Here is a 25,888-nt window from a genome sequence, read left to right on the forward strand (position 1 = left end):
GTGAAAGAAGCTCTGGTCATGCCAGCAGGCTGACCCTGATACCAGAGCAGGCAAAAGGGATTGTGCCACCACATTGCAGTGGAACAGAACTCAGGAGTAGAAGCCTTGAAATCTTTAATTTTTTTTTATTTTTTTTTTTTTTTAATGAATAGCTTTCAAGGACTCCTTATTATACACCAAAATCCCATCATACTAGTTGTTCCAGAAACTCATAATGAAAAGTTACTCTTGGCCTTAAAAAGCCAATTAATTTCTGTTAACTTCAGTGCAGCTATCATCTTATAGCTTCTTTTTGTTCTGAAAACTACACATTGTATTTAACTGCTTCAGAAACAATAAATAATTTATTGTTATAAACTATGTTAATGCACTAGGTTATCCTCAAAAAAATGTATCCACAGAGATTCATGAGGAAAGCCAAAGTAGAAGACTGATGCTGTATCAGATAATGTTGTCAATAGAAAGATGTTTTTTGCTAAGGTATGAAAATAGCTCAGCAGTTGCCAGAATAGATCAAAATTTAACAAATAAAATCTTTATCAGTTCTTCCATTTTTGCAAAGTATTGTTATTTCCTAGGTAAGCAGAAGGATTTCACAAGACTTCTATAATTGAAAACTATTTTTAAACACTTTTATTGAAGTGCTATTGACAATTTTGTTCTGTAGTGTGATGGCTTAGGACAAATGACAGTGTGGAGGCTGAATAATTCTGGGTAGTGGAGCATTTTATTCAGATGCCTAGAGTTTTATGAATTACCTGCCTTCTCTGTCTTGGAGGGGGATGGTGCAGAGGGGGTGAGAGTTCAGGGGAGCAGGGCAGCAATTTGTTGTACAATTCCCTGGAGGGGAAGGCTCCTGAGAGGGACCCTGAGGAGTTGTGCACAGTCCTGGTGCAGGGTCAAGGGGTTTGCCTTGTCTCTGTTATGTTCCCTGAAATCCCCAGAGGTGGCAGAAATGTTCCTAGATCCTGGAGTAGGGATGTGGGGCTGCCTGCCCCAGGGTCTTTCCCAAAAGTGTTGTTTCCTGAGATTTCTGTGACTCCTTGGGTATCTGAGTGGGTAGAGAAGAGCTCACAGGTGGGAACTACATTCACATTGTGCTGTAATTTTCTCATTTGCTGTCACCCTTGGTGGCTCCTGAAGTCTTGCAGACACTATTGGACACTGTCTTAATGATCAGCACGTTGTTTCCATAGATGAGCTATTTCCTAGAGCTCAGCAAACATGTGCTCATTTTTGGGACAAGTGGTTGATCATATTTTGTCTAATCCTACAGAAAAGTGTAGATTAGAGTTCACGGTCTTATGCTCACTGGCATATCTACACCTTGAATATCTGAAACCTCATTTCCAGTTAGCCATTGGTCCTCATTCCATCCTTTTCCTGTCTGTTTTTGGTTGGTTGGTTGGTTGTTTTTCCTTTTTGTGTGTTTTTTGTTTGTTTGTTTTCTTTTCTTTTGGTTTGGGTTGTTTTGTCCTTTCTTCTTGCAGATCCCTTCTGTAATGTTTGGACACTCAACTGCCTCATGACTTAATCTGCTATGAAACTTATTTATATTATTTTTCTGTTATTTCTATTATTTCCTCTCATGATTCAATGGCTAAATGCAGATTCAGGGCAAAAAACCCCACCACAATCTGCACTAGGCTGATCTGGAAGGATGCTGAGCCTGTCCTGCAGTAATCTCCATGCCAGGACTGGCTGGGCTGCCCTGGAGGGCACAGTGAAGGGCACAGGGGGTTGTGGCTGTACTGGGGTGCAGCTGAGGTTGGGGTAAGCCTGCATTTTGATTTGGGTGAAATATCTGAATCAATCCTGCTTCCTTATCCTTGATTAAGGAGGATACATTGCCTTCCTCTGCCAACAGCTAACCCAAGTACCTGAAGTATGTTTATGCATATAAAGTAGTTTGATTTTAAAGAGGCAATCACACAACCTAATCAAATTCTGCTTTTGTTTATACACTTGTAAAAATGGAGTAACTCCACAGTTGTGTATATTGCAATTATCCTGAAGTGTACATTGTAATTATCCATTACCCCTTACATGTATGCACACCATTCTTTGATATTTCCCTGTAACCCAAAGACTTAACATTCTTAAAAGGTAAACTACCCAGACTCTCAGTTGCCATGTGACAGATATGATCAAAATCATTTCAGGAATAATAAAGAAGACTTTTCAGGAATAGTTTATTCTGTGTTACCACCAGCAAATGAAATATAGAAAAGCCCAGTGGAAATTAGAATGCAGTAATAAGTAATCATTCTAACCCATACATTGCTGACGAGGCAGCATAGCTGCACAAATTGTACAATGTTGAAGAGCTAAAATTTGAAATCTTTCCCATAACATTCATTAATTTTTCAAGTAAACAAACCAAGTCTATAGGACAGAAAATGAAACACAATCTTTTAACCAAATTGGCTAATCTATACTCCTAATAATAATAAAAAAGATAACAAAGCAGCTGAAGAGAAATTTTGTTCTGCCTTTAATTTTTGTTTCTACTTTTAAATACTTGGAGTAAATCACACCCTTTATCTCCAAGTTTTCATCCCCATGACTCCTAATCAGCTGTCTTACCTGAATAATAGATCTTCATGTTGCCTGAAACCATCTACTCTACTGCATTTTTCAATTTGCTATTGAGTTCCAGAGCATGAGACACTGTCACCCCTTTCAGTTCCTTGCCATCAAAATCAATAGGAGTTCAAAATGTTTATTTTAGTCAGTACTTTGGAGGAGAGCCTGACTATTTCACACCAAATCCTGTTCCCAGTCAGTGAACTTGGCCTAATAATCCCACATCAGGTTTTGCCCTCCTGCATGTTTAGCTCTTTTTATGAGTCATGGGTAAAGACTGATGTGCATAACACAGAATATTTTTCATAGGTTCACTCAGCATGTTTCCTAAAGAATTATAGGATTATCCTCCCTCATGTCTTTCTTAAAACAGAATTAGGTATTCAGGCAGTAATTTATTAAATACTGCATTACATGGTGCTATAGTTTTCCAGATTGACATTTTCAGAAGCCTTAAGAAACCTGGTTCAAGGCAAGTTACACAGTCCCACACGACCCTAAACATTTGGATGTTCTGAATTCATGCTCAGATCTGAAATGTGTGCATTTGAATTGGTTATGTGTGTGGCAGGTAAGACCTGTACCAGGCAGGCTTTAAAAAGCTACCTGCAGCCCTAAGTACCTAATTTGTGCAGAGAGTTGGATAAATGGGGTATAAATCAGGTGTGCACAGACAAAAGCAAAGCAGTTACAAGAATCTGTGAAAACCCATTCCTAAATTTGTGCCTGCAGAAATGTAAAAAAAGACGTAAAATTATTTCTCTTTCTGTGAAAAAGAACTGTTCTGATGTATGGTTCTTACAAAGGCTTACCTTCTGTGGGAAAAGTAGTGCATTAAGAGTTTTGTGTGTCTTGACTGGTCTATAGTGATTTCTGTGTTGGAGTGCTGTTCTACACACTGCAGTTGTCTGGTTCTCAGGGTGAATTTTGGGGTCTGCTCCTGCAGGGACCTAGCTGCTTGTATACAGTTTCAGAATCCAGATGAAATTCAGTAGAAAATAATTACCCCTTTTTTCATAGTGGTTTTGAACTTTGAGAAATTCTTGCAATTATTTGCAGAATCCTGCTCTCATCAAGAGTTCGCCCAGCCCCTGTTAATTTTGATTAAGATTTCCTGATTATTCCTAAGGACTCAGTCTTTATATGCAGAAAACAAATTCAGATTGTTATAGGCACTAGTAAACAGGTTTATATAAAAAACACAGTGTGTCTGTACCCAGGGAACAGCTTAATGAGAGTACTTTGGAATAATTAATTAGGCAGAGGCTTTTCACCTTCAGGCTGGTGGCTCATGTTATATTTAGTATCAGTGCAGCTCTTTGGTAAGTGCCCTCAGTGAGAGACAGAACTCTGCTCTCTGGGAGCTGAACTGGGTTCATGTCACAGGGACAGTCCCTAAAATGCCAGTTGTGCTGGCTGATGTCCCTGTGACAGGGGACTGGACTCTGGTGTTCCATGGACGTTTAAAGAGAGCAACTGGCAAAGCTTCAGCTCCCCATAATCTCCACACCAGCAAGACACATCTGCCCATCTGTGCTCTGCAGGTCCTCGTCCATCATCTGCTGCCCTTGGTTCTGTGCAGAGCCTGGAGTGCAGTTCCATTCATCTGTCACATCTCAGCTATGGGATGTCTCTGCAGTCACTGAGTGGGAGCAGTGATACCTCAAATCCCTCCTAAGGATGCTGCTCTCAAACACCAGAGAGGCTTAGCCTGTGCTGGCCACTGAACAAAGCATCTCTTAAGCCCATTTAATGGCATCTCTTAAGCCCATTTAATTCCCTTCTGACTGGGACAACCCAATTGTGCAGTGTCAGCACTGGTGTCCATGTGCTATAGCATGTGTTAATACACAGTGGGTACTGTCTGCATCACACCCATCCCTTGTTTCTGGCAATGCTCTCAGCCTCGTGACTTTGCACACTCTGATCTGAAGGTAGAGTAACACAAGAAGCCAGATTGCTGCTGTGGTTGGCACACACACAGTTGTATTTTTATTTTTAATGCTTCCTCCCTAGATACTTGATGGCAATGTATTGACACTGAAACTTGCTAGGAAGACAAAGCTGATGCTAGTGGGGGTTCACATGCATCTGAGTAGGTAGATTACAAAAAAACACCCCTCACTTGGTCTGTTGTCTACTTGCTTCAGCTCAGTCCAGAACTATTAATAAAACCATTATGCACTCAGGAAAATATTTGCTGCCAGCCATCATCAATCAAGATTCTCTTCAGATAGCACTCCTAAGATGTTTTTCTAGGTGAAACCTTATAATCTCTCTCTTGAGTTCCACCAAAGGGTGTTAAAATTTGGTAGCACAAGGCATCTTCAAGATTTTTCTTAGAGAGTTTGCAATAGAATTACAAATACCTGAAGCTAGAGTAGGACTGTCTCTTTTTCACACAGCAGCTCATCTCAGAAAGGGAAGGGCATAGGAAAACATCCCGAGTGCTTTGCAACATTATAAACCTATAGCCCATTAATTCCCCAGTCTCTGATGAAGTGCAGTGCCTGAGGTGCAAATTAGTGCCACTTCTGTGCATTGACCCTGTCCACCTAAGAGAAGAAATGCTTCAGAGCCACCTCCTCATTTCAAAACTACTACAGCATACAGTATTGACCTCAGCTAGATTAAACAAACTTCCTTGGAATTTAAGTCTGTGTGTCTCATTAATAATCCCCTGAACTATCCAGTCTACCACAATATAATTCTTCAAAAAGTAGGCAAACTAGTCACAACTAAGCTTCTAAAACTACTTGCAACTTAGTATGGAAACATTTAAAAATATACCCAAAGTGATGTTGATCTGCATTACTGACATTATTAGCATTCATCTGGTTTTTTTTTCCCAGCTTATTAAATGTAAACATAAATTTGAGCCTTCTGTCCTTCTGTGAAGAACTCATGGGATGAAACAAAGGAGGGTTATATCCCATGAATACAATTTTGCATAATCTGGTAATTATTTGCATAATCTGGTCATTATAGACACAGTTTTATTCTAGTAGGATTATAATTGTTAAACATCTCAGATCCACAGTACTTTTTTGTGTCTAAGAAATTGTTTCAGTGGTGGAAAAAAAACCTCTATACTTCTCAAATTTCAGGCCATATATGCAGATGATATTAGGAAGTTGCTTTTGATTTCCAGTTGGTGCTGTCTGGCAAGTGGAGAAATTCCTGCTGGTGTGGTGGGATCAGGACAGTAAAAATAAGACACCTTTCAAATAATGTCATGATTCTGCAGAGATCTCTTACAAGAGTTTCTGTGCCTTTTTGAATAGCTTCATTAATTACAGTGTGGCTGTTTGTGAGAGCATCATTCACGTGTAAATCAGGGATATGAGGAAGGCCACTCTAACACCATCCATTAAAGGATGGTCCACTGTAGGATAGCCCATTAAAGAGAATTACTGTCAGGGTTTCACTGATAGTATTTCTGAGAAGGGGTGATTTTTCATTCCTTCACTCACTTCAACAAGGGGAGAATGAATGTTGGATGCTACATCAAAGTCTCTCACAAGTATTGAGTTTTAAGATCCATTTTGCAGGGGCCTTTTAATAACATTTAGGAAGCTGACAGGACAAACCAAGGTCTAGCTTAGCTAATGGAGGAGTGTGGATGAGACCAAAGGATTTTTTTTTTCAGTCATGGCTTAAATCTGTTGACAAATATGCTTGTCTTAGAAAATAAAATGCCAGTAATTCAAATTGTATGATACTATTTCACTTTTTTTTTTAGAAATTAAAATGCCATCAAAATTTATTAAACAGGAATGCGAGTAGTGAATTTGAACACCTTTCTACAGACTTCTAAAGGCTTTTATTCTAATGAAAATAAAAATAGGTTGTCATAGACATTGCTAGTAGCTATGCTTAAAGTTGAAGCTGTTTTACATTGCATATTAAAAAAGAGCCAAAGCATTAATTATTTGGGTGAAAATATTCATGTTATGTGTGTGGCTCTAGCTGAATTCTTGAGGAATCTCTGCGTATCAAAGTCACAATGCTCCATAACCTGGTGTATTTCTTTTTTAAATACTCACTTTGTTAGATTTGATTCCATTATTTTTAAAAATTTTGTATATTTTTATACTGAATGGTATTGTCAGTGCTAGAAAGGAACTGAGACAAGTATTGCAGCAAGTTCACTACAACTGCAGCCCTGCCAGTTCTGAGGGTACATCTGTGCACCTGCAAAATTCAGCTACAGGATTAGAGAAGGGAGCGAATGCTTTAATTTTTTATTTCAGTGGCACTTCTGGAGGGCAGATTGTGCCAAAAATGCAAAATTCACTAATTACCCAAATCACAGCTGTTCAAGAGTGGATTATTTTAAAAGAAAAGAACTACCCTCTGAATCATGCCATGATTTAGTGGGACTTGCATACACCACCACCACACTGTGGAAATTAATATGTTGGGCTTGAAATGTGCAAACCAAACACAGGCAGGGAGGGCATGGCAGCTAAGTGGTTTTTTTTTACCTTTCTGTTACTTCACTGTTCCTTTGTTGTAGCCTTTGCTTTTGCCTGTCTGTAATTGCACGAAGAGTCACTTTTTACCTGGAGTGTTTTCACCCTTTTAAGGCTTTCTGTGTTTTTTTGTCTGTGTAACCGTGCCAGTACTCACAACGTACACGTGCATGCACGTATTGTTAATAAAAAGTCCTGAACATTTTTAGGCACTTAACAAAAAGCAGATGTTCGTGGTTGTTCCCTTTTAAAATGTATGAGTTTCTGAGTGCAGTGCTCAGAGCAGCAGCAGTGATACAAGTTGCTCAGGGTTGGCATGGCAGGAAGAGAAGCTTCCTGTCGTGCTGAGTGCCCTGTGTCCTGTGCAGACTGCTGTTCAGGCAAGCTTGCCTGATCCTCCCTTCAGCTGCAGAGCCACAGAGCAGCACCCCTTCTCCTGCTCCTGCAGCACTGACCTTGTTTTCTCCATCCCTTCCACCTCCCACAGCTCTGGAGTTGCATGAGGCTGAGGGATGTGCTGAGCATCCCTGTGAGCTGGGATCTCTGCTCTTGGCTCTGGAGGCTCCTCAGCAGAGTCCTGGCTGCACTGTGTCCTGGGGTGTGACTGCAGAGCAGGAAGCTCTTCAGAGAGCAGCAGGCACAGGGAGTACTGCCTGCCCTGGAGTCTTGGTTCTGGGATACTTTTATCTTCTATTTACATATATATATATACACAAACAACAGGACAGGTCTGCCAGAGCAGCTGTCTCAAAGCCTTTATTCCGTCCTGGCCATCAGCCTCATTTTAAGAACCAAGCAAGGGAGATGGAAACAGCTTCAGCCATTTACAACAGCAGACAAGTTGATCTTAGTTTCATGGTCTTTTTAAAGTTTTTTAGCCAATAAGAGAATTTTAAAAGCTGACAACCGTTTGCTGTAGTCAGTTAGTGTCATTACACATACCTCTTGCTTCTAACAATGCTGACAGAAAGTTCAGCAACACTTCTAGCTACCATCTAAAAGTGAGCAAAATGGAGGTGAATTTAGCTAGTTACAAGGTCTCTTAAAGCTAAACAGTCCAATAGAAAATTAATACCTATATTATTTATACTTTTAACCCAATAATCAAATTCCCATGACCCTCATTGTGACACTGTCCAACCAGAAACTATTACCTGAAATCATGAAGAAGAAGGAAGATGAGCACCCAAAATCCTCCATCTTGGCCCATACCACTACTATATTAAAACCCTCACAATTAAAACCCTTCTCATGTGAAATCCCACACTTCTGTTTAACTACACACCCATGACTCTAACTCCATCACTCAAATTTGGAGCCTTCTCCAAGGCTTCAGGTCAGAAGTAGTATTCTCCAGGGGGTCAGTGCCAGAAAGCACAGAAAGCTCAAAAAATCCAGGTTCCTGGGATCCAACACACCACAGCACAGCCTGATCAGGAGGCAGCAGCTGCCAAGCTGAATGACATTGCGTATTCAGACACGTGAGCCCATGGACTCCAGCACAGAGGAGTGTTGTGGGATCTCTAGTGCTTTAATTACTAAACTTATGTCAAAATTAAAAGCTGAGTATGTCTTTTAACTGGGACTGCAATGGCTTTGTGTTCCTGCTGTTTTTCAAATGCTGTTCAGTGTGCAGCAGACACCTGCTACCTGTACCTGCTGTCCATGGCACTGGGTCGATCTCTTGGTGAATCACTTGGGAAATCCATTTTAATAATAAAAAACAACTCAACTTTGGGTTACATGGACGTTTAGTTTTACAACTAGAAAAAACCCAAAACAACCTAGGCAGCCCAAGATGTTGAGATATTAACCTAATAAAACTTACTCAGTCTCTGCTTTTTAGTATTCTGTTTCCTCCTCTGCCCTTCTTAATGCAAAAATATTTGCTTGCGGCAAATCCATAAAAAAACCATATTAGGAGAATTGCATAATATCCCCTAAAAATAGGAAGGAAGAATCTGGGACTACAGAAATTCATTTTACTCAGCTAAATGAATGACTGAACACGAAAACAAAATTGTTAGCAAGTTACTGTACTGCCATGAAAGGTAAGTCAGCTCAGTTGTCTTGGCTGGGTGTCATATTTTGTGCTGTGCTCACTGGGAAACTAATTGCTTGAAATAAATATTTGAAGATCTCTGTGTCTGGTCCTTGTAAGCTGTTTGATCAGTTTGGTGTTTCTGATAGGATCTGTTTTTTATAAACCCTTTAAGATTGCTGTTAGGCAATTTTTGTGCCATGTTATCCCAGCCATATAAGTGCAGTGAGAGATGGAGCTTAATGAGGTCTCATGTTTATTAACATAAGGATCTGGGAATGGTCCAGCAGTAATTAATATCAAATAGGTCATCTTTCCTTCCTTCCTTCCACACTCTTTTCAGCTCATTTTAGGAAGATTATTTCCAATTCTTACCACTTCAATCAAATTTTCTAACAATTTGCAAATCAAAGGGAGTTTTGCCTCTATCCATATCAGACTTTATCAACTCTTCTGTCCATTTCTTAGATTAGAGAAGTATTTCTTCTGCTGTGTGTGTTTCCATCTGCATCTATCAGTACCCCCAAGTGTCTACAGTGTCTTAGACCAGACCTGATTTGAGTCATTGTTCCTCTACGGTCTGGGAAGGAGATGCTGTTCCCAGCACACCTGGCCCCATCCAGAAGGATTGGGCAATGCTCCCTCCTTGGTGACTGCAGAGCTGGAAATCTACTTTAGCACAACAGGGACCTACCTTTGTTCCAGCCCCTTTTCCAGAGGATTCCTGTAGACCTTCCCTTTCCTGGCCAGAAAACAATCCTGCTTTAAGGTTGCTCTCTGTTTCTTGTTTCTCATGTTTAAGTCCTCAAATCCAGCAAGAATTTATTAATATTGAGGGATAAGGGCAATGCTGTAAAATACCCCTCAGTGTGTTTTCCCAGTGCATATTTGGGCACCAGGGGATGCTTGGCTTAATTTATTTAATGTGTCTCAGCTGAAAAACTTATAATTTGCTTCTTTCTGTGCTGGGTGCTACCTGTGTAGCTCTGGAGCACAATGCCAGTAATGTCTTCATGGTGTTTGTTTCTAGAAGATACTTTCTTCTCTCCCCAAAGTGTCATGACAGAGCTGTAGTGCTTTTATGCAGAATGACAACTGATAATTTCATGCCCGAGCTTGTATCTTGAGGCTTGATTCAGCAGAGAGGGGAAAAAAACAAAGCAGAAAAAAAGATCAGGCTGCTTTGTTATAGGACAGTGCAGAGTTGATTGTTTTTGTAGTTTAAATAGGTCTGCACTCTGGCTGGATGGTATGGGTTTCAAAATTACCCTGTGCTGAATTGGATCCTTATTTCAGTGGCCTGTGTCTCTGACCCACACTTTTCTTATCTTCCCTGTTGAAAGTAATTATGCAGTGTGGCACAGCACTCCTGTGCTAATAAGAAAATACTATTGTCAGTTGTGACAGATGCACCATCCACTTAGTGAGCACAGAAGAGTTAAACTGATTGCATTTTTTCAATCTGTATATTTCTCTGCTTATTGTTTGTGTCCTGCTGTTGGAGAAAGCAGGTTAGTTGCATAGTAAATCTCTGTAATCAACACAGGAGAAGAACAAAAAGAACAAACACGCTCGTTTGTTACAGCTCCTTTAGAAGCGTGGTCATTTGAGGGATGCATTCTGGGAGATTGGTCCTTCTTCAGAAAGGTTTGTTAATATGGGCATAACTAACCAGGATCTCAGGAGAGGACAGGGGCTCACTCATTAAAATCAGCTGTATAAACAGCCTACCTAGCAGATATCTGTCCTAATGATGCTTCTGCTGCCTCTCTCTGTCCAAGCAATATGTTCCATAAAGATCATAAAGCCCAAAGTGTGTAGCTAAAGAAAGGGGCTGGGTTCTGAATTTGGATGCTCATCTGTGCCTGTTTGCATTCAGTTCCCTTTGCATCCTTCCCTCCCTCTCATTACAGCTCACCTCCATCTGGAGACATCCCCAGTCAGAGCTGTCCCTTGCTCTGAGTAACAGAAATTGATGCTGTAGTGAACATATAAAAATGCTGCTGGTGAAAAGCCAGGGGTGTGTGTGCTGAGTCCTGGTGAGACACTGCTGCAGTGTTTAATGCATTTATTAACCATGCAGTGCTGGGATTTGCAAAAGCTGGGTGCATAACTGCAAGATTGCATTTCTGGGCATAAATTCAAGGCTGTAGTGTCTGCAGAGGATGGATCCAAAGGGATTTGGGGGATGGAAAGCAGGGAGTTATTTTAGGAGGATCTTATGATAATTAGGTGCAGGGCAAGAGAAGACTAATTAGGGGCATGCAGTTTAACTCATCTAGGATGCATTGGGATCAGAAGGAAACATGGAGGTCCACAGAGTCTCCTGAAGGAGAAGCATCTCTGTAAGCAATATTTCTTTTCAGAAAACCACTGTCCTGTCTACTGATCTTGATTTAATTCTCTTTCTAGGAAAGAAAGTAAAATTTTGCTTTTCAGAATGAGATTTTTTTTTTCCTTATATGCTGTTGGTTGCACTACCAGCCTCTGACCAAGTCCAATATTTTAGTTCTAATATTGAAAACTAAGCATTTTGAGACCAAAACAAGACTTATGTGTGACTAACAGATATGATACTGAAGCTCATCAGGAGGTGCTTAAATATAATTATCTCTAAATATCATCTGTTGCTTGTGCTGCTACAGTGAGAAGATTCTCTGGAAAAGGAGGTACTAATTTTTAGGAAACATAAAAGCCTAAGTGAGACCAAGCCCACTGGTGTATGGATGCAGTTTTGTCAGAGTAGCTCACATTAATGAATTACAGTTCCCTGCAAAACTGGAGTAAGTGTCAGCCCATCTGATGTAACTTTGTTTTACAGACAGATATGTCACAGCTCAGTGTGTCATTAAGTAAGTCATTAGCAAATGCTATTTTTCCCCGGTAGAAAAGAACTCATACATCTTCCTTAGTCACTTATTTTAAGCTGATTTTCCTTCACTGTTTTTTAAAAATATGTTTGTATCAGCCCAGCCCCACTTTTTTTTTTTTTTTTAATTTTATGATGGAATCCCCATAGATCTTTTTGTCACCAGATAAATAGCTTTATATTAAAATTTCAAAAGAATACAAATTTGAACACAGACAGCTTAGCCATTTGTGTGTGCTCTTTTACTCCTGTGGAGTTAAGTACTCCTAGAACATTTGAAAACACCTTCTTGCCTGCTTGGTAGGCAAGCTGGATACCTGAGATTGGATTGGCAGTGAATCTTCAGCATCTTGCATAATGAACAAAACTCTCAATTCCCAAATTAACTGATGGTGCAGTTATTCCAGAATTGTCTGCAGCTGTACGTGATGGACACTCATTTTTCATGTTTACATTTTTAAGATAATGGAAGATGTTAAAAAGTAGATCTCTTACAGCAGGGAGTATCCTCTTTAATTCAAATGCGTGTCTCCCAGCCTGGAACTATCAGCGTAACCTCCAAACCCTGATTTTTTATTTTATTTTAAATCTCTGATAAGTTGTTCACTCACTGTAGCACAAAGAGTTCTGCTAGGATAGATCTGTTTCTGCCTAAAACAAGCCAGGAAGAATTTTCCCCTTTGTAAGTAAAGGACATTCACTAAAGCACTCTCTTCAACAAGTAGGTTTGGGTTTTTTATCCCATTATTTGTGATTTAGTGATGCACTGTTGTATTCCAGTAGTGCAGCCTATGCCAGTATTTCCATTATAACCCATTCTCACAGGTTTATAACTCAACACTAAAAATGTACTCTTCCAATTTGAAACTTGGCATATAATGTCTCATCTCATCCTCAAAATGACAGTTTTTTCTTTCCCTCTGCCTTCCTCCCAATAAAAGGTTGCGTTTTTGTTGTATTTTTAAATAGAAGATACAGTCCTTTCTGTTTTGATAAGGGAAAAGCCTGCCTGATTATTAAAATTGCTTTTCAGTGCTAAGAGAGGAGGACATTATAATGGAGGATGTATGTGAATAAGTGTTGTTGATGTTACAATGTCTGCAATAAGTGTATGGATACAGAGAAGTATCACCTTCCAAATGAAAACCAGAGAATGTTTATCAAAATTATTGAAAAGGGTCTTTTTTGTGGTGGTTTTTTTCTAGCTGTACATTTTACCCTCAAAAGGTGTTCTCAAAGGTAAATATGTTTCAGCTGCTACACTCTATTGTTTTCAGGCTGAGTGAAGTAAAGGAAGACTTCACTTTGTATAGGCAAAATAATGATGTTTTTCTCTTTACTCATTTGATAGACACTTTTGAAAAGGCATATAAATTCTGGCTTTGGTGTTGAGACCAACTAGCAGATGTAGGTATGTAGTTATCACAGTGCTATCAATTCACTTGATTGATGCAGGTGTAAGCAGCAGAGCAGTGTTTAAAATAAACAAACACTTGTGGGAATAGGAAAGTTAGCAATAAGTGACAAACTAAGAAATAAGAGGCTTGTATGATCCTGACAGCCTGCACTGTCAGGATCTGAACCTCTGATCCAGAGGCTTTATCTGAAGCCTCCCATTCCAATTCAAGGTACTAGGGGTGTTATGGATGTAAGAAAATCAGGATTTAAATCTAGTTTCTCCTTCTTTACCTGTCTGCTTGGAGCCAACCATTTAGGAGTTGAAAGCTACCCAGTTCCCTTTGAAAGAAATTTCCTGTCCACTGCAAGCATGGCACTGTGAGGCTTCTTTTTGTTGTAAATTTACTTCTAGGCATTTCTTTTTCCATTTAGACAGTTAAATGTATGCTTACCATAACCACTTTAATGGTACTAATTAGTAGAAAGGATATGTAAGAAGGAAATTTTATGGGAGGTGTTTATTAATAAATTGAGCTATTATTTTGTTGTCTGTATGAACACTATCATCATATATTCAGTGTGTATTCTTACTATAGCTAAACTGTCATCCCAGCTGTTTCACTTTCTCAGTTGTCTGTAATATGTTCATGTGTCATCAAAAGCAGAGAATATATTTCCTAAGAAGTTCAGTTCCTTCATTTGAATTCTAAAATCAGTAATTAGGTCAAAGACGATTTTGTATCCGTTGGCAGAACCAGTGGCTCTCAGATATGAAATAAAATAGCTGTATGAGGAACTGAAATTTTGAGGGCATAAAATCAGACTGCTCAGCACTTTCTCACATCAGCTTTAGTCCAGGCCATCACTGCCTCAACCAGTGAGATTCTGCAGTGTAAAATGAATGCAGCACTCTGAGATTCAGATCTTTGGTTTTTGCAGGAAGTGAGTTGCAGGTCAAACAAAACTTCCAGGTGGAAGCACCAGATGTGCCCAGTGCAGTCAGTAGTTTTGTAGACCCAAGTCTTCTCCTACAAGAGATGATTTACTTCAGTGCAGTTACCCCCTATGAAAGGGTACTTGGTTTGTTCCTGGAATATACAAAAAAAGAACTGATACTGAGGATCACTGCAGTGCTCAAGAGCCACAGCACTGATTATTGAGAGCACCTTCCACACCATGGGGATTAGTGCTGCTCTTGTGGAAAAGCAGAATACACCCAGCCCAGACTTGTTCACTTGAGAAATGGGAATATTAAACACCTCCTGCTGCTGGACAGAGTGCAGGCTGCTGCTTCCATTTTGGATGATGTAACCTGAAATTTTTCTTGCTTAAGTCAGGGTTCTTTTTGCAGCTTTGTAGAAGAAATTATTTGGCAGGAATGAAATTTATTAAAATAATATTTATATTTTTATAATAGTTGGGAAAATTGCAAGAATCATTAAGGATAAAATATTCCTGTGTTGTATATTTTCCTGAAACTGAGTTATATCATAGATTATTTGTTAATATGCAGTGATATTACAGTAATTATTAACTGTCATATTTCATTTCTTCTCATGAGCATCCAGCACCATTTTTAAGGGGCCATAGAAGATAACATGTACTCTGCAGCTGATGGCACTCATCATTGTAATTACTAAGTACCCTTAGTTGACTGTTTGAAATTTTGCTGTAAATTCAAATGAGAATGTGAATGTTATTGGGAAAACATGCAGTTACATTTGGAGTTTATTTGCTAATCATGTGAAAATCGCTGTCAAAATTATAGGATTATGACAACTGATGCAAATTTATCTAAGTGCTTTGTGCTGCTGGAAGTATAAATTGCACAGGGAATAAAATTTGTATTTGTTCATAGGCACAGAAGAAGCGAAAATCCAATGAATCTGTAGATACAGAGCTCTGTCTTAATGAGGTAAGTGTGGATCTTGGATATTTCACAGCACAGGTGCCTCCCCATAAGAAAAGACATTCCAAGTCTGTCAAGATTATCATGGGCTACCTCACACTTGCCCTGCCAGTTTTGTTATGTTTGGATATCATAATGCATTAAAGAATGATCTCACTTAGAAGTCCAGAGCTGGACTCGAAGTGTCCTCTGCTGATTTTATATTTCAGTAGCTGTATGTATGTACATGTTTAGGCAAATCCCATAGTAAACACCATTGTACTTTGCTAGGATGCTTATTTAATAATCTGCACTTATGGATTAAATTTTAGTTTTTGTTATCCAGAAATAACTTGTCAAACAAATGTGTTCTATTGGCTGTCCAAGAAGGTGCAGTTTCTCTGGGCGTCCTGCTTTTGCTGGTGTAAAATAAACTGGCATGATAAAAACAAATCACAAAAAAAACACCCATACTTTTAGATATGGAAGCATTTTTATACTCTTTTTCTGAAGTGTGCAGTACTGGTGTTAACTAATTTCAAAATGTTGTCCTTGTGACATCTGTTTTAACGCCCTTTTTATCATTCAGTTCATGAGATTGATGTGTAGATGTCAGTGGAGGGCGGGACATGGACAAACAGAAGATGAATTTCATGATGTAGACTTTGCAGTGTTTGTGCTGGTGACCAAGCTGGTGTTGTGTCTTGCAGAACGCTCTGGGGAAGGACAACACAGCAGGAGTCTCCACCAGTCACATATCTGCAGAGAATTCCCTGGCTCTTCCCACCAGCTTCTATCTAAGCACACAGCTCACCCTGATGGCACTTGCACTCTCACTCTCTTTGTCCCTAAGCTCATCAGTCGTCTTGTAGCTGCTTTACAAAAGGACGTGTTAAAAAAAAAAAAAAAAAAAGTTTAAAAAAAAAATCTGTTTGCTGTCCTCTGTTGTTTATCTGGAATTCCAGGTCTGGGAGCTAAGCTGAGGCACTCCTGCTAGAACAGTCTCAGTCAGCTGGAATTTTTTTTTTTTCTCTCTCTAAAAAAAGCTTCTTGTGATATTTAGAGGCTTTGTGAAATACTTGGTGCAGTGCTACATTCCAAACCCAAAAGGCTTTTGGGCATGCAGTGTTTTAAAGAGACAGTGTGTAAATTTGCCTGTAAAGCGACCTGGTTGGATTATTTTAATAATTATTATTTTAGTTCGGGCTTTTACCTGAGAAAGAAGATGACGATTTTCTTAAAATCTTGTTTATCTCATTAAATGGTTTTGGTTTTCAAATTGTTTGAACTTCAGACTATCAAGGATGCCAGGCTTTTGTCTAATGGTGAATGTTCTCCCAGAGAGTGGACTTTATGAAACTTCTTCATTTGATAAATCGCTACTGATGTTAAACTCTTTCAGTGTGTTAGCATTTTCCTCTTTAAATGTTTACGTACTGTAAGTGATTCTGCGTTCCCTGCTGAGAAGCCATTATAATTCACATACAGGTATAATGTATGTCTTTCAGTTAAATTCTCATAAAAATAGAGTGTGGCGTAGAACCTTCTAACAGTACATTTATCTTTTAATTATAATCATCTAGCCTTAACAAGAGTGAAGATTCTTTACATTAGCAAGATGCAGCCATTGTGAAAGCTTGATAAAGATACATTTCTTTAAGTATGAGGAACAAATTTTGCTACAGGGTTTCAGCTGTACAGTCTATGGTCTTCTATGCTTCCATTGTGATAATATAGTCCAGTTATTATACTCTTTGTTTAATAAAAAAGTGACATACAATTTATTTGTTCTGCTAAAACATCATCATCTGTTTGTACATTCCTGATAACGTCTGATCAAACACCTACAGGAACTTCATGCCTTACTTCTCTTATCAAAACATTGTAGAGGGACAAGAGGTAGTAGGATATAATTTTAACTGTGTTTTGTGTCTTAGAACTGCTAAAAGAACAAAAGGATGGTTGATCCAATTGCAAGGCAGCATCATGCTCATGTACCCATGTGACAGGTTTTTTCACCCTGGTAGTTCCTACTGCAGACCTTGGCATTGCTGACATGATGAACTGTTTGCAAGACCAGCTCCCTAATTTAATGGTTTGGATGGCAGTGTTACCAGTATACAGGATTTAATCACTTGGTTCTCACTCAGAGACACTGGCAGCCTGTGCTGGCTCATGACGATTTCCTGCAGTATCTAGAAGGAATTCTTTAAAGCTTTAAATGTCATCAGATAGGCAGCATTTCTCCTAAGGGCTGTCTTTATACCTTACTGTGATGGCTTGTTGACTGTTACAAGCAGTTAGGTCTAAGTGATCAACAGTAATCAGTTTTTGTTCCTATTGGAAGTAGAAGATAACTTCTGCAAGCAAGGAGTTCATCATGTTGAATGCACGGATTTTCTCTGAGACTGAGACACAATTATGCCCTGTCCTGCTCTGAAATGTCCAGATCAGTTATTTGCAATACATCTATAAAGTACAAATTACTATTTTATAAACTGCACTGAGGTTTGAGTGTGCAAAATACACACTGCTAAGAGACTATTAAACCTATTTACAAGTTCATATTTTTGAGATTTTTCTTGGCTAATAATAAACACTTTCATAAATTTTGAAATTCATTTATGTAGTCTTGATTACGGTCACGTAATATAGGTTTCAAAGCAATTTGTATGTGATAGAATTCTACAATACTCTGTGCCACTGAACATAACAAATTAGACAATATTACTTTTTAATTCTGTGTTGATAAGAAACTGCAAATTACTTTCAAAGGCAGCAGAGCTGCTTTTGGAGAAGAGATACATAGACCATCATTACCAGCAAAGCCCATGTGGTTCCTGTTGCTCTTCTTGTAGAAAATAATCAAATTATTGAAAACTAGTGGCAGCAGAAAAAAGATTATGAGATTCATGATTTTAAAAATGAATCAAATTCTTTTATGTCAAAAGGAGTTGATAATATAACCTATTGAAATGCTAATGAACATAGCATTGCAATTCAGAAGCCTGACATTATCCAATTAAAAATATTTTCAAAACAAATTCCTAAACATTATGATTATTAAATCTATCTTTGATCCACAAATCTTTCTTTAAAATAGCATTTGTATTCAGCACATTAAACATTTTAGCCAGTATCAGGAATTTTAATGATCTCCCAGTACAGTATATACTTTTTGAAGATTTTTAAATGTTTGCTTTGGTTACAGTATCTCTCTTATATTTAATAGCAGTTATTAGAGCTGATCCAGAACAGAAACTATTGATCACTTATACTGTAAATAACAACCTAATAAGCTTCTAATTACAAAAGAAACTGCTGGTTATCTGAGTCAATGAGAGTTACCTTTGAAAATAAAATTTATATGTAGTAGAGGAAAAAATGGTGGGTTTACAGGTAGCCAAAAAAGGTCAACAGAGCACTTAAGCTTTTTGTCCCGTAAATTAAAAGTATACTGAAGTCCTAATTTTAAAAATTCAGTTGCTTATTAAACAGGCAGAAAGGAGTCTGACACTTTGCAGGCATCACCATGCAAATTTTGGAGGATTTTTGGAAGTTGGATGTGGTGTGGATAATGTCAGTTTAGCATGGTGACCTTGTCCATGCAGTCACTTGCTACAGTACTGAATTATGCAAATTGTTTAATTATTTTCCCCTTTCAGTCACTAAGATATCATGTGTTGAGTGCTTAATGAGCAATCTTAGGCTGGGCTTTATATAGTCCTTTAAAAGATTAATTTTATCCATATAACAGTAATATAGGGACTGTCCAAATAAAGATGTACACCAAGATGATCTACTGTTCCAGTTGTAAATCTCAGCAGTTCAGTTGTGTGTAAATTAAATCCTGGGCTACCATAAACATATCCAAATCATCTTGTACTGGAACAGACATTGTCATTAGTATTATTAATAGCATGTTTATGCTGCTTTTTTAAAGTAGTGCACACAAAGGTAAAATTGAGACCGAACTGAAATATATGGCTGAGGTTTTGCAGTAGTCAGCATAACTCTTAATTCCACAAGCTGTTCCAGTGCAAGAGGCACTGCAGGTGAACCTTTCAGACATTTGCAAAAACAACAGCAGCTGAGGGTTCCCCTTGTCCCAGTGTGGGTGGTGACAGCACCAGCAGGCAGCAGCCCCCAGGAGTGACCATGCAGGACCTGGTCAGTGGGGAGGGTACAGCCCTTGCTTCACTGCCGAGGCTCCCTGAGCTCCTGGCCCTTCAGAGGGATGGGGATGAGGTGCTGAGCCCTGAGCAGGAGCTGTCCATCTGTCCATCTGTCCATCTGGGTCCACCAGGGCACCGACCACTTTCCTTTGAGCAGCTTCATTCCCACTGTGACAGTAGGAAGAATTAGGAGGAACTGGAATTCTTAATAATTTCAAAGCATGCATAGAGAGACTCTTGTCTGGAGACCCATTCCCAGACTCTTGTCTGGACACCCCTTCTTTTTTTTTTTTTTTTTTCCCAATGAAATCACATCCCTCTAAGACCCAGCCTTTTGAATATGAGTGGTCACAATTTGTTGCAGTTCAAATCAGTAGACTGAAACCATAAAAGTATCTACTTTTGCTAAGCCGGTGTAACTAGGCTGGAGATCAAGAAAACAGAGCAGGAATCACCTTGAAATCTCAAATTAATTAAAATTTGTGCTTGTTGGCTAATCCCGATGATATTTCCATGGAGTAAAGATGGTGAGAAACCAGTGAAGTAGAAGAATAAAACTCAGAACAGCGTCCTGAAGGGACATAAATCTTATGTATGTCAAGTGACAGGAGTATCTCATATTTAGCTTCTAATAAAAGAGCTGGATTCTGCTGCAACAGCAGCTCCTTTAGAGCAAGCAGTAAAAGATGGAAGCACAAGCAGTTATTCATACTATTGTAACTTTCATAAAATGCAATTCTTTGTCTTCAATACCAAGGTGGATCTACCTCACTGAAAAAATATATGTTCACTGACGTTCTTTCTTTCTGCATTAAACTTTTCTGCATGTTCTGCATTAAAACTGTTCTGGGCTAAAGAGGCCTCCAGGGTTGTTTTATGCCCATAAGGTTAGTCAGATTGTACCTGATGTCCCTGACATCAAATAGAAATATATTTGGTTCTGATGAACTTGGCAGAGAAATTAATCCAGTGACTTGTTAAATATTTCTCATCTTTAAATATTTGCTTTTTCTCAGCAGCCAGTTCCTCCTGTGACATTTCAATTATTGGCTATTTCAGCTTCTCTTTAACTTTGGAAGGTCATTTTATCCAACTCCACAGTATCCAACTCTATAAATTTGCTTCAATGCTGGTTTTCTGGTTTTCTTTTTTAATTACAGCCTTCAGTTTTCAGAAAAAAAATCAGGAATATGTCTCAACTGAACTAAGAAAACGTCTAACAGGGAGGAAATTGAAAGTTCTCATTTTATCTCTTTAGCACTGGTTTGATTTGAATAATCTGAAACATTATGTTGTTATTCCCCAGACGGAATTTAAAATCTAGTTTGGTACTGAATAGTATTGAAAACTTTCAAACTCTTTACAAGTTATTAGAAATATTTAAATACTTCTAATGTATTTTCCAGTTGGAATTTCAGTCAAATAGATAAAATCTCACTAAGTAGTAAATTCTTACAAGAGTAAGAATTCTCTTTGGGAAATTTTGATGGCTCTGTTCTTAAGATAAAATCAGGGAGGATGATGAATTCCCATTTTTAACTCAATATTATTTCAACTTTTATATACCCTTGTTTCATGTTCTCTCTTATATTTGCCTCCAGGCAATGTTTATAGATGCATATTAGATGTGGGCACCTCAGCAGTCAGAAACCAATTCCTGCAACTCCTACAAGATGTTCCATCTCGTTTTTATCATTCATAAAACCATAAGCAGCAAATTCAAAGGAGCACAGAGTCAACAAATTTCTCAGTAGCATTTCTTACCAATATAGACCATAATATTCTAAATTGGTACTAAACTACTACTGTCTAGACTATTCACAAGAGTTCTCTGAGCACATTTAACCAGAGTACAGCAGTTGCTGTTGTTTCATCTTATTCAGGTGCCAATAGCTGTTGCCATGCATAGAATTAGAGCTAATTGTTGCCTAGATTAAAACACCCAAATCTTAGCCCCTTTTCACCTGCTTGTGGTGATTTCAACACTGTAATTCTTTTGCGCTGGTTTTTAATCTGTCAAAAGGAGAATTTCCTAGAATCCAGAAGAAAATGAGTATTTTAAGGGGAATTTTCCTTGAATTCCTCCTTCCAAAATACCAAAATATTTGACTTACAAACCTCTGTACTGCAAAGCCTTTGTCTGCTCCATCACTCAGGCCTGTCCAGCTGGGGTGAAGCTTATCCCACACTAACAAACCTGTCAGAGCTACACACTGACAAATAAGTCATGGCAGCTCTTCAGCTGAGTAAGGAGTTGATTTTGGCCAGTGCACTTGTCCTTAGGTCAAAGCTTAAACGCTACAAAAGCTAAACCCCACAGACTTAGTGAACCATAGGGAGATGTAAACTCCTTCAAGCAGAGAAGCCAGCAAATCTACTGAAACTCTGGAGTAATTTTCAAAATAAGATTAAAATGATAAGGTCCCCTCATGGTAATGTTTATGGATTAGGATATGTATGACAGTAGCAAGCTGGAGAAACAGGAGAAAGCCTGAAGATGCAAAAATTACTGTTTAGGGAAGCACCATTTATTTTAGCGGGAGATACTGCAGAAAGCACACTGCTGAGAAAGAAATATGTGTCCCACTGAGGATAAAACAGAGAAATCATGAGTTTTTTCTTTGTCTGTGTGGATTAGCCCATGGAAGCTGTTCAGTTCTTTTGGAGCATGCTAACCTAAATGCTGGGAGCACAGGATCTCCCTCTCACATCCCCAGACCTGGTTATTAGCAGTGACATCCTCTGCCTGCTTGGGGTGAGACAAAGGCTTTAACCTTTAAGGGAAAGTAAACCAGAAGGAATGTTTGTAAGGGTTATTAGGGGTGGAACAAAGCCTCACAGGGGATTGTACCTGGAAGTCAGGAGTGCACAACCCAGACTGAGCTGAGTCACACATTGCTGAAAAAGAAAACTTAAGTGGAGGTAAAAATTCTAAGAAAAATATGGTCTTGATTTTTATATTGCTGCTTTCCTGGGAAGTAATGCATAAAATCAACCTCTTGCCTCTTCCTAGTACCCTACATTGTATCTGGGTAAGAACAAAAAATAAATCCCGAATGCAGTCAGTGGGAGAAATTGCTTCAAAGAACTCCAGCATGTGGGAAACTTCACTGGTGGCAGTTATTAATCTCCATGTTCTCCCCTCCCCCAGAATTATTGCTACTGAGTTTGCTCTGACAGGGTTTGTGTGGTGGTTTGTGCAGCATTACCTAGTGCTGAAATGATTAGCTGTGATTAGTACTGCTCAGGCTGGCAAGGTGCATGTGTCTTTCACCTGAGGGTATGTTGAATTTTGCACTTTTTGTGTAAACTGCAAGTTGACAAGAGCTGCAGAAAAAGGAGATAGCAGGATAAGGCTCACATAAAAGTAGTTTTTCTTACATCATGACAATAAAGCAATGAATTGAGGGTCAGCAGAAGTGGTGAAGATAAAGGTAACAGGTAGCATTTGGACCCAGAAAGACTGGCATTCACTGTGATCTGAGGCTATTCAATGTTAGTATTTTCCTGCACTTTTTTTTTCCACCTTTTTTTTTCTCTTTGTCTTTTTCCAAAACTGTTTAGAACATGCTTCCATTTTCTGGAGGAAATTCTTACACAAACAGTTACCTTCTTGTGTAAATTCTGTGTTGTCTTACGGATTTCTGTACATCTCACTGCGGGTTATTACATGTCAGGTCTTCAGTCATAATGGCTGGTAATTTGTTGTAAAAAACCCCAAAACCACTGTTCACTTGTTCCTGTTGACTTACTTGCTCTGAGGACTTTGGACTGTCCCCACTTTGGAAGTCAATCCATGATGTTTGGCATTTTCTGTTAGCATAATCCTCCTGCATTATTGGTATTGTACATATCCAGAAAACAATCCCTCTCAATAAACATTATTCTCTTTTTTTATTAAAAAGCATGTTTTTGTGAGAACAATTTCCTGGTTGTTTTTCTTCTGTTTTGATTTATTATTTAAAAAAAACAAACCCAAAAAACCAAGAAGTTTGGCCAAAAAAAGACAACAAGGTTGATCTCATTTTCCCCTCTTATTTTGCAGTCTACCATGATCTAAGAAAATAAGAAATACAGCGTTTTCCCTTTAAATATCTGTTCATTTGCTCGCTCCCTGGTCTTTTTGTGTCAGTGAATGTGCAAAATGACAATGAGCAGGCAGTATCAGATGGAAATGATGGAAAGACGGGCACGAGAGTGGCCAGCTGGCCCTATTCATGCTTGTTCACTCTCTGGCACGCACAGACGCCTCCACACCCATCCCACCCCTTCATCCTGCCGGGCCAGAAAGAAAGGGCTCCCTCCTCTTTCCACACAATGGCAGCAGAAGAGATGCAAAGCCTTTGAAGACAAAAGCACTTGCAGGAGGATATTTTAGGAAATGCAGAGTGTGCTGGGAGAGGAAAGGGAAGGTGGATAAACAAGCTTTCAGGATGGCTTTCCTCATGTTGGTGACTAAAAACGAGGAGAATTATTTCAGCATCTACTCAGATTCAAATTGAGATTTAACAAATGAATATATTATGAGCAAAAAGCAATCACACTCACCCATGAAAAAGCTGCTGCTCAGCAAAGGGCCAGAGCCTCCCACAATTTTAAGGCCAGACAGTTTCAATTGCTGTTGCTCAGAGGGAGAAGTGAGGTTTGGGGGCAGGGTGCGAGAAGGTGGGGATGCACAAAATCCAGGGTTAAGGGCTGAAAACACTTTTCCAGCTAAATCATCATCGTGCCTTGGCAGCTCCAGGAGGGTCTAGAGTTGCAGGGGTGATGCAAGTAGGTGATGTTGAGCTGTCCTGGCACCGTTTGCTGCCCAGATGATCCGTGTTTCAGAAGGTGGGAGGGGAAGGCAGCACATTCTCTTTGGCAGTATCCAACCCTCAGCTTGGCTTCCTGGGCCAACTATTGAGGCTGCTTGGATTTAGGAGTCATTCTGCTGCTATTGAATCCTGTGCATAAAGTGCTCCAGGTTCTTCGGCTCCTGCAGTGCCATCTTCCAAATGTTTAACCACTTCAAAGACGTGTCTGGAGAATGCAGTGCACAAAAGCAATGAAAATGTTTGCCAGTATGAGTTAGGATTGACTTTCCTTCTACCTTTCCCTCCTTCTCTGCACTGCCACAGTTCCAGTGCTGTGAAAGAGGAGGATGAGGATGGAGGAACAGCAGTGAAGCCTCCACTCAAGAGGTACAGCTCCATGACAGGCTTGCTGAGCAGCCTCTCCTGGGACAGATGAATCCAAGCTGTGTTTGACATCACTAAGCAGCCAACTGTGCATGACCAGATGCATCCTTCAGTGTGTCTCATCTGTGGGTTTGATTTTTAGGTTGTCTTTTGTTGAGCTAGGGTTGGCAGGGTTTTTGCTTTTTGCTACTGTTCATATGTAGGCTGCCTTTGGCAATTTCCCTGTGGGCTGAGAGATCAGGGTACTTTTCCTGGACAAATGCTAGTTGGGGCAGTACCAAGGGGCTGCCTAGAAAGTGCACAAACATGAGCCATTGTATCACATTGCCTTTGTTCCACATGTAGAGGTTATTCTGTTAATAAAGAATGATGCCTCATAGCATCCATCTCCTGTCATGACAGTGGGCACCAGCATCCTCACCAAGAAACTGAGTTCTCTCTCCACTGTCCTGGCTGCCATGTGTCAAACAGTGCTCATCACACTTTGGCTGAATTCCTTTAGGAACATTGATAAGGTCTAGTGATGCCTGGATAAGTGGGGTAATCTACTTAACAAGGCATTTGTAGAATAACTTCACTTAAATGGGTTGGGTTGTGCAGAGACATTTTAAATGACACCCTGGAAAGCAGATGAATGGTTTGGCATCTTCAAAGCAGGCATGGACAAAGGTGGGCAGGTTAGAGGGGGCAAATTTGACACCTTCCCACTTGGAGTTTTCTTGGAGATGCATTTCCAGTGTGCCATTAAATCAGCAGAGTTCTGCACAGAGAGGGATTTTGAAAGGTGATCCTAACCCTTTTCCAGGCATGCCCCTCGAGCTCTCCAAAACACTCTGCCCAAGCAATCAGCCTGCCCTGACACTTGCACTGCTCCTGTGTGTTGGCAAAAAACCCTGTCTCTGTTATTGTCTGCTTCATGCTGAGTTCTGGTTTGTGTTCAGAGACAGAAGTATGATTTCCTGAAACAATTTTTTGGTAACAATAAACTCAGTTGTTTTGGTGAGATGCATGTCTCTTTTGGCTCTGAATACAAATTACACCCCCTAATTCTGCATTGCCAATTTTTTTTATCTGTATTAATTACAGAAAACTGCAGAGCAACAGCAAGGAAAAAGCCAAAATAAGAACTGGGAAATGTTGCTTCATAGTAATTGTGCAGAAGGCTTTTTGGATTGGTTATTATTGGCATTTTTTTCCCCCAAAGAGGATGCTAAAACATCTTTTGCTCTGAGTTAGAAAGCATAGTTTACAGAGTCTTTAATTAAAAAAATAAACA

General features: G+C 39.3%; 1 protein-coding gene across 2 annotated transcripts in view; it reads left to right on the forward strand.

Moving 5' to 3' along the window:
• Positions 1-23,356, forward strand: part of GFRA1 (GDNF family receptor alpha 1) — a 138,122-nt gene extending 114,766 nt beyond the window's left edge. For both annotated transcript variants that reach the window (XM_033066177.2, XM_042779528.1), the window contains exons 8-9: positions 15,228-15,284; positions 15,968-23,356. In XM_033066177.2, coding sequence (XP_032922068.2) covers positions 15,228-15,284; positions 15,968-16,129 — 219 coding nt within the window. In that variant the 3' untranslated portion in view covers positions 16,130-23,356. The remainder of the gene's footprint in view (positions 1-15,227; positions 15,285-15,967) is intronic.
• Positions 23,357-25,888: the final 2,532 nt, after the last annotated feature.

This window comes from Catharus ustulatus, chromosome 8 (assembly GCF_009819885.2).
Source record: "Catharus ustulatus isolate bCatUst1 chromosome 8, bCatUst1.pri.v2, whole genome shotgun sequence".
NCBI lineage: Eukaryota > Metazoa > Chordata > Aves > Passeriformes > Turdidae > Catharus > Catharus ustulatus.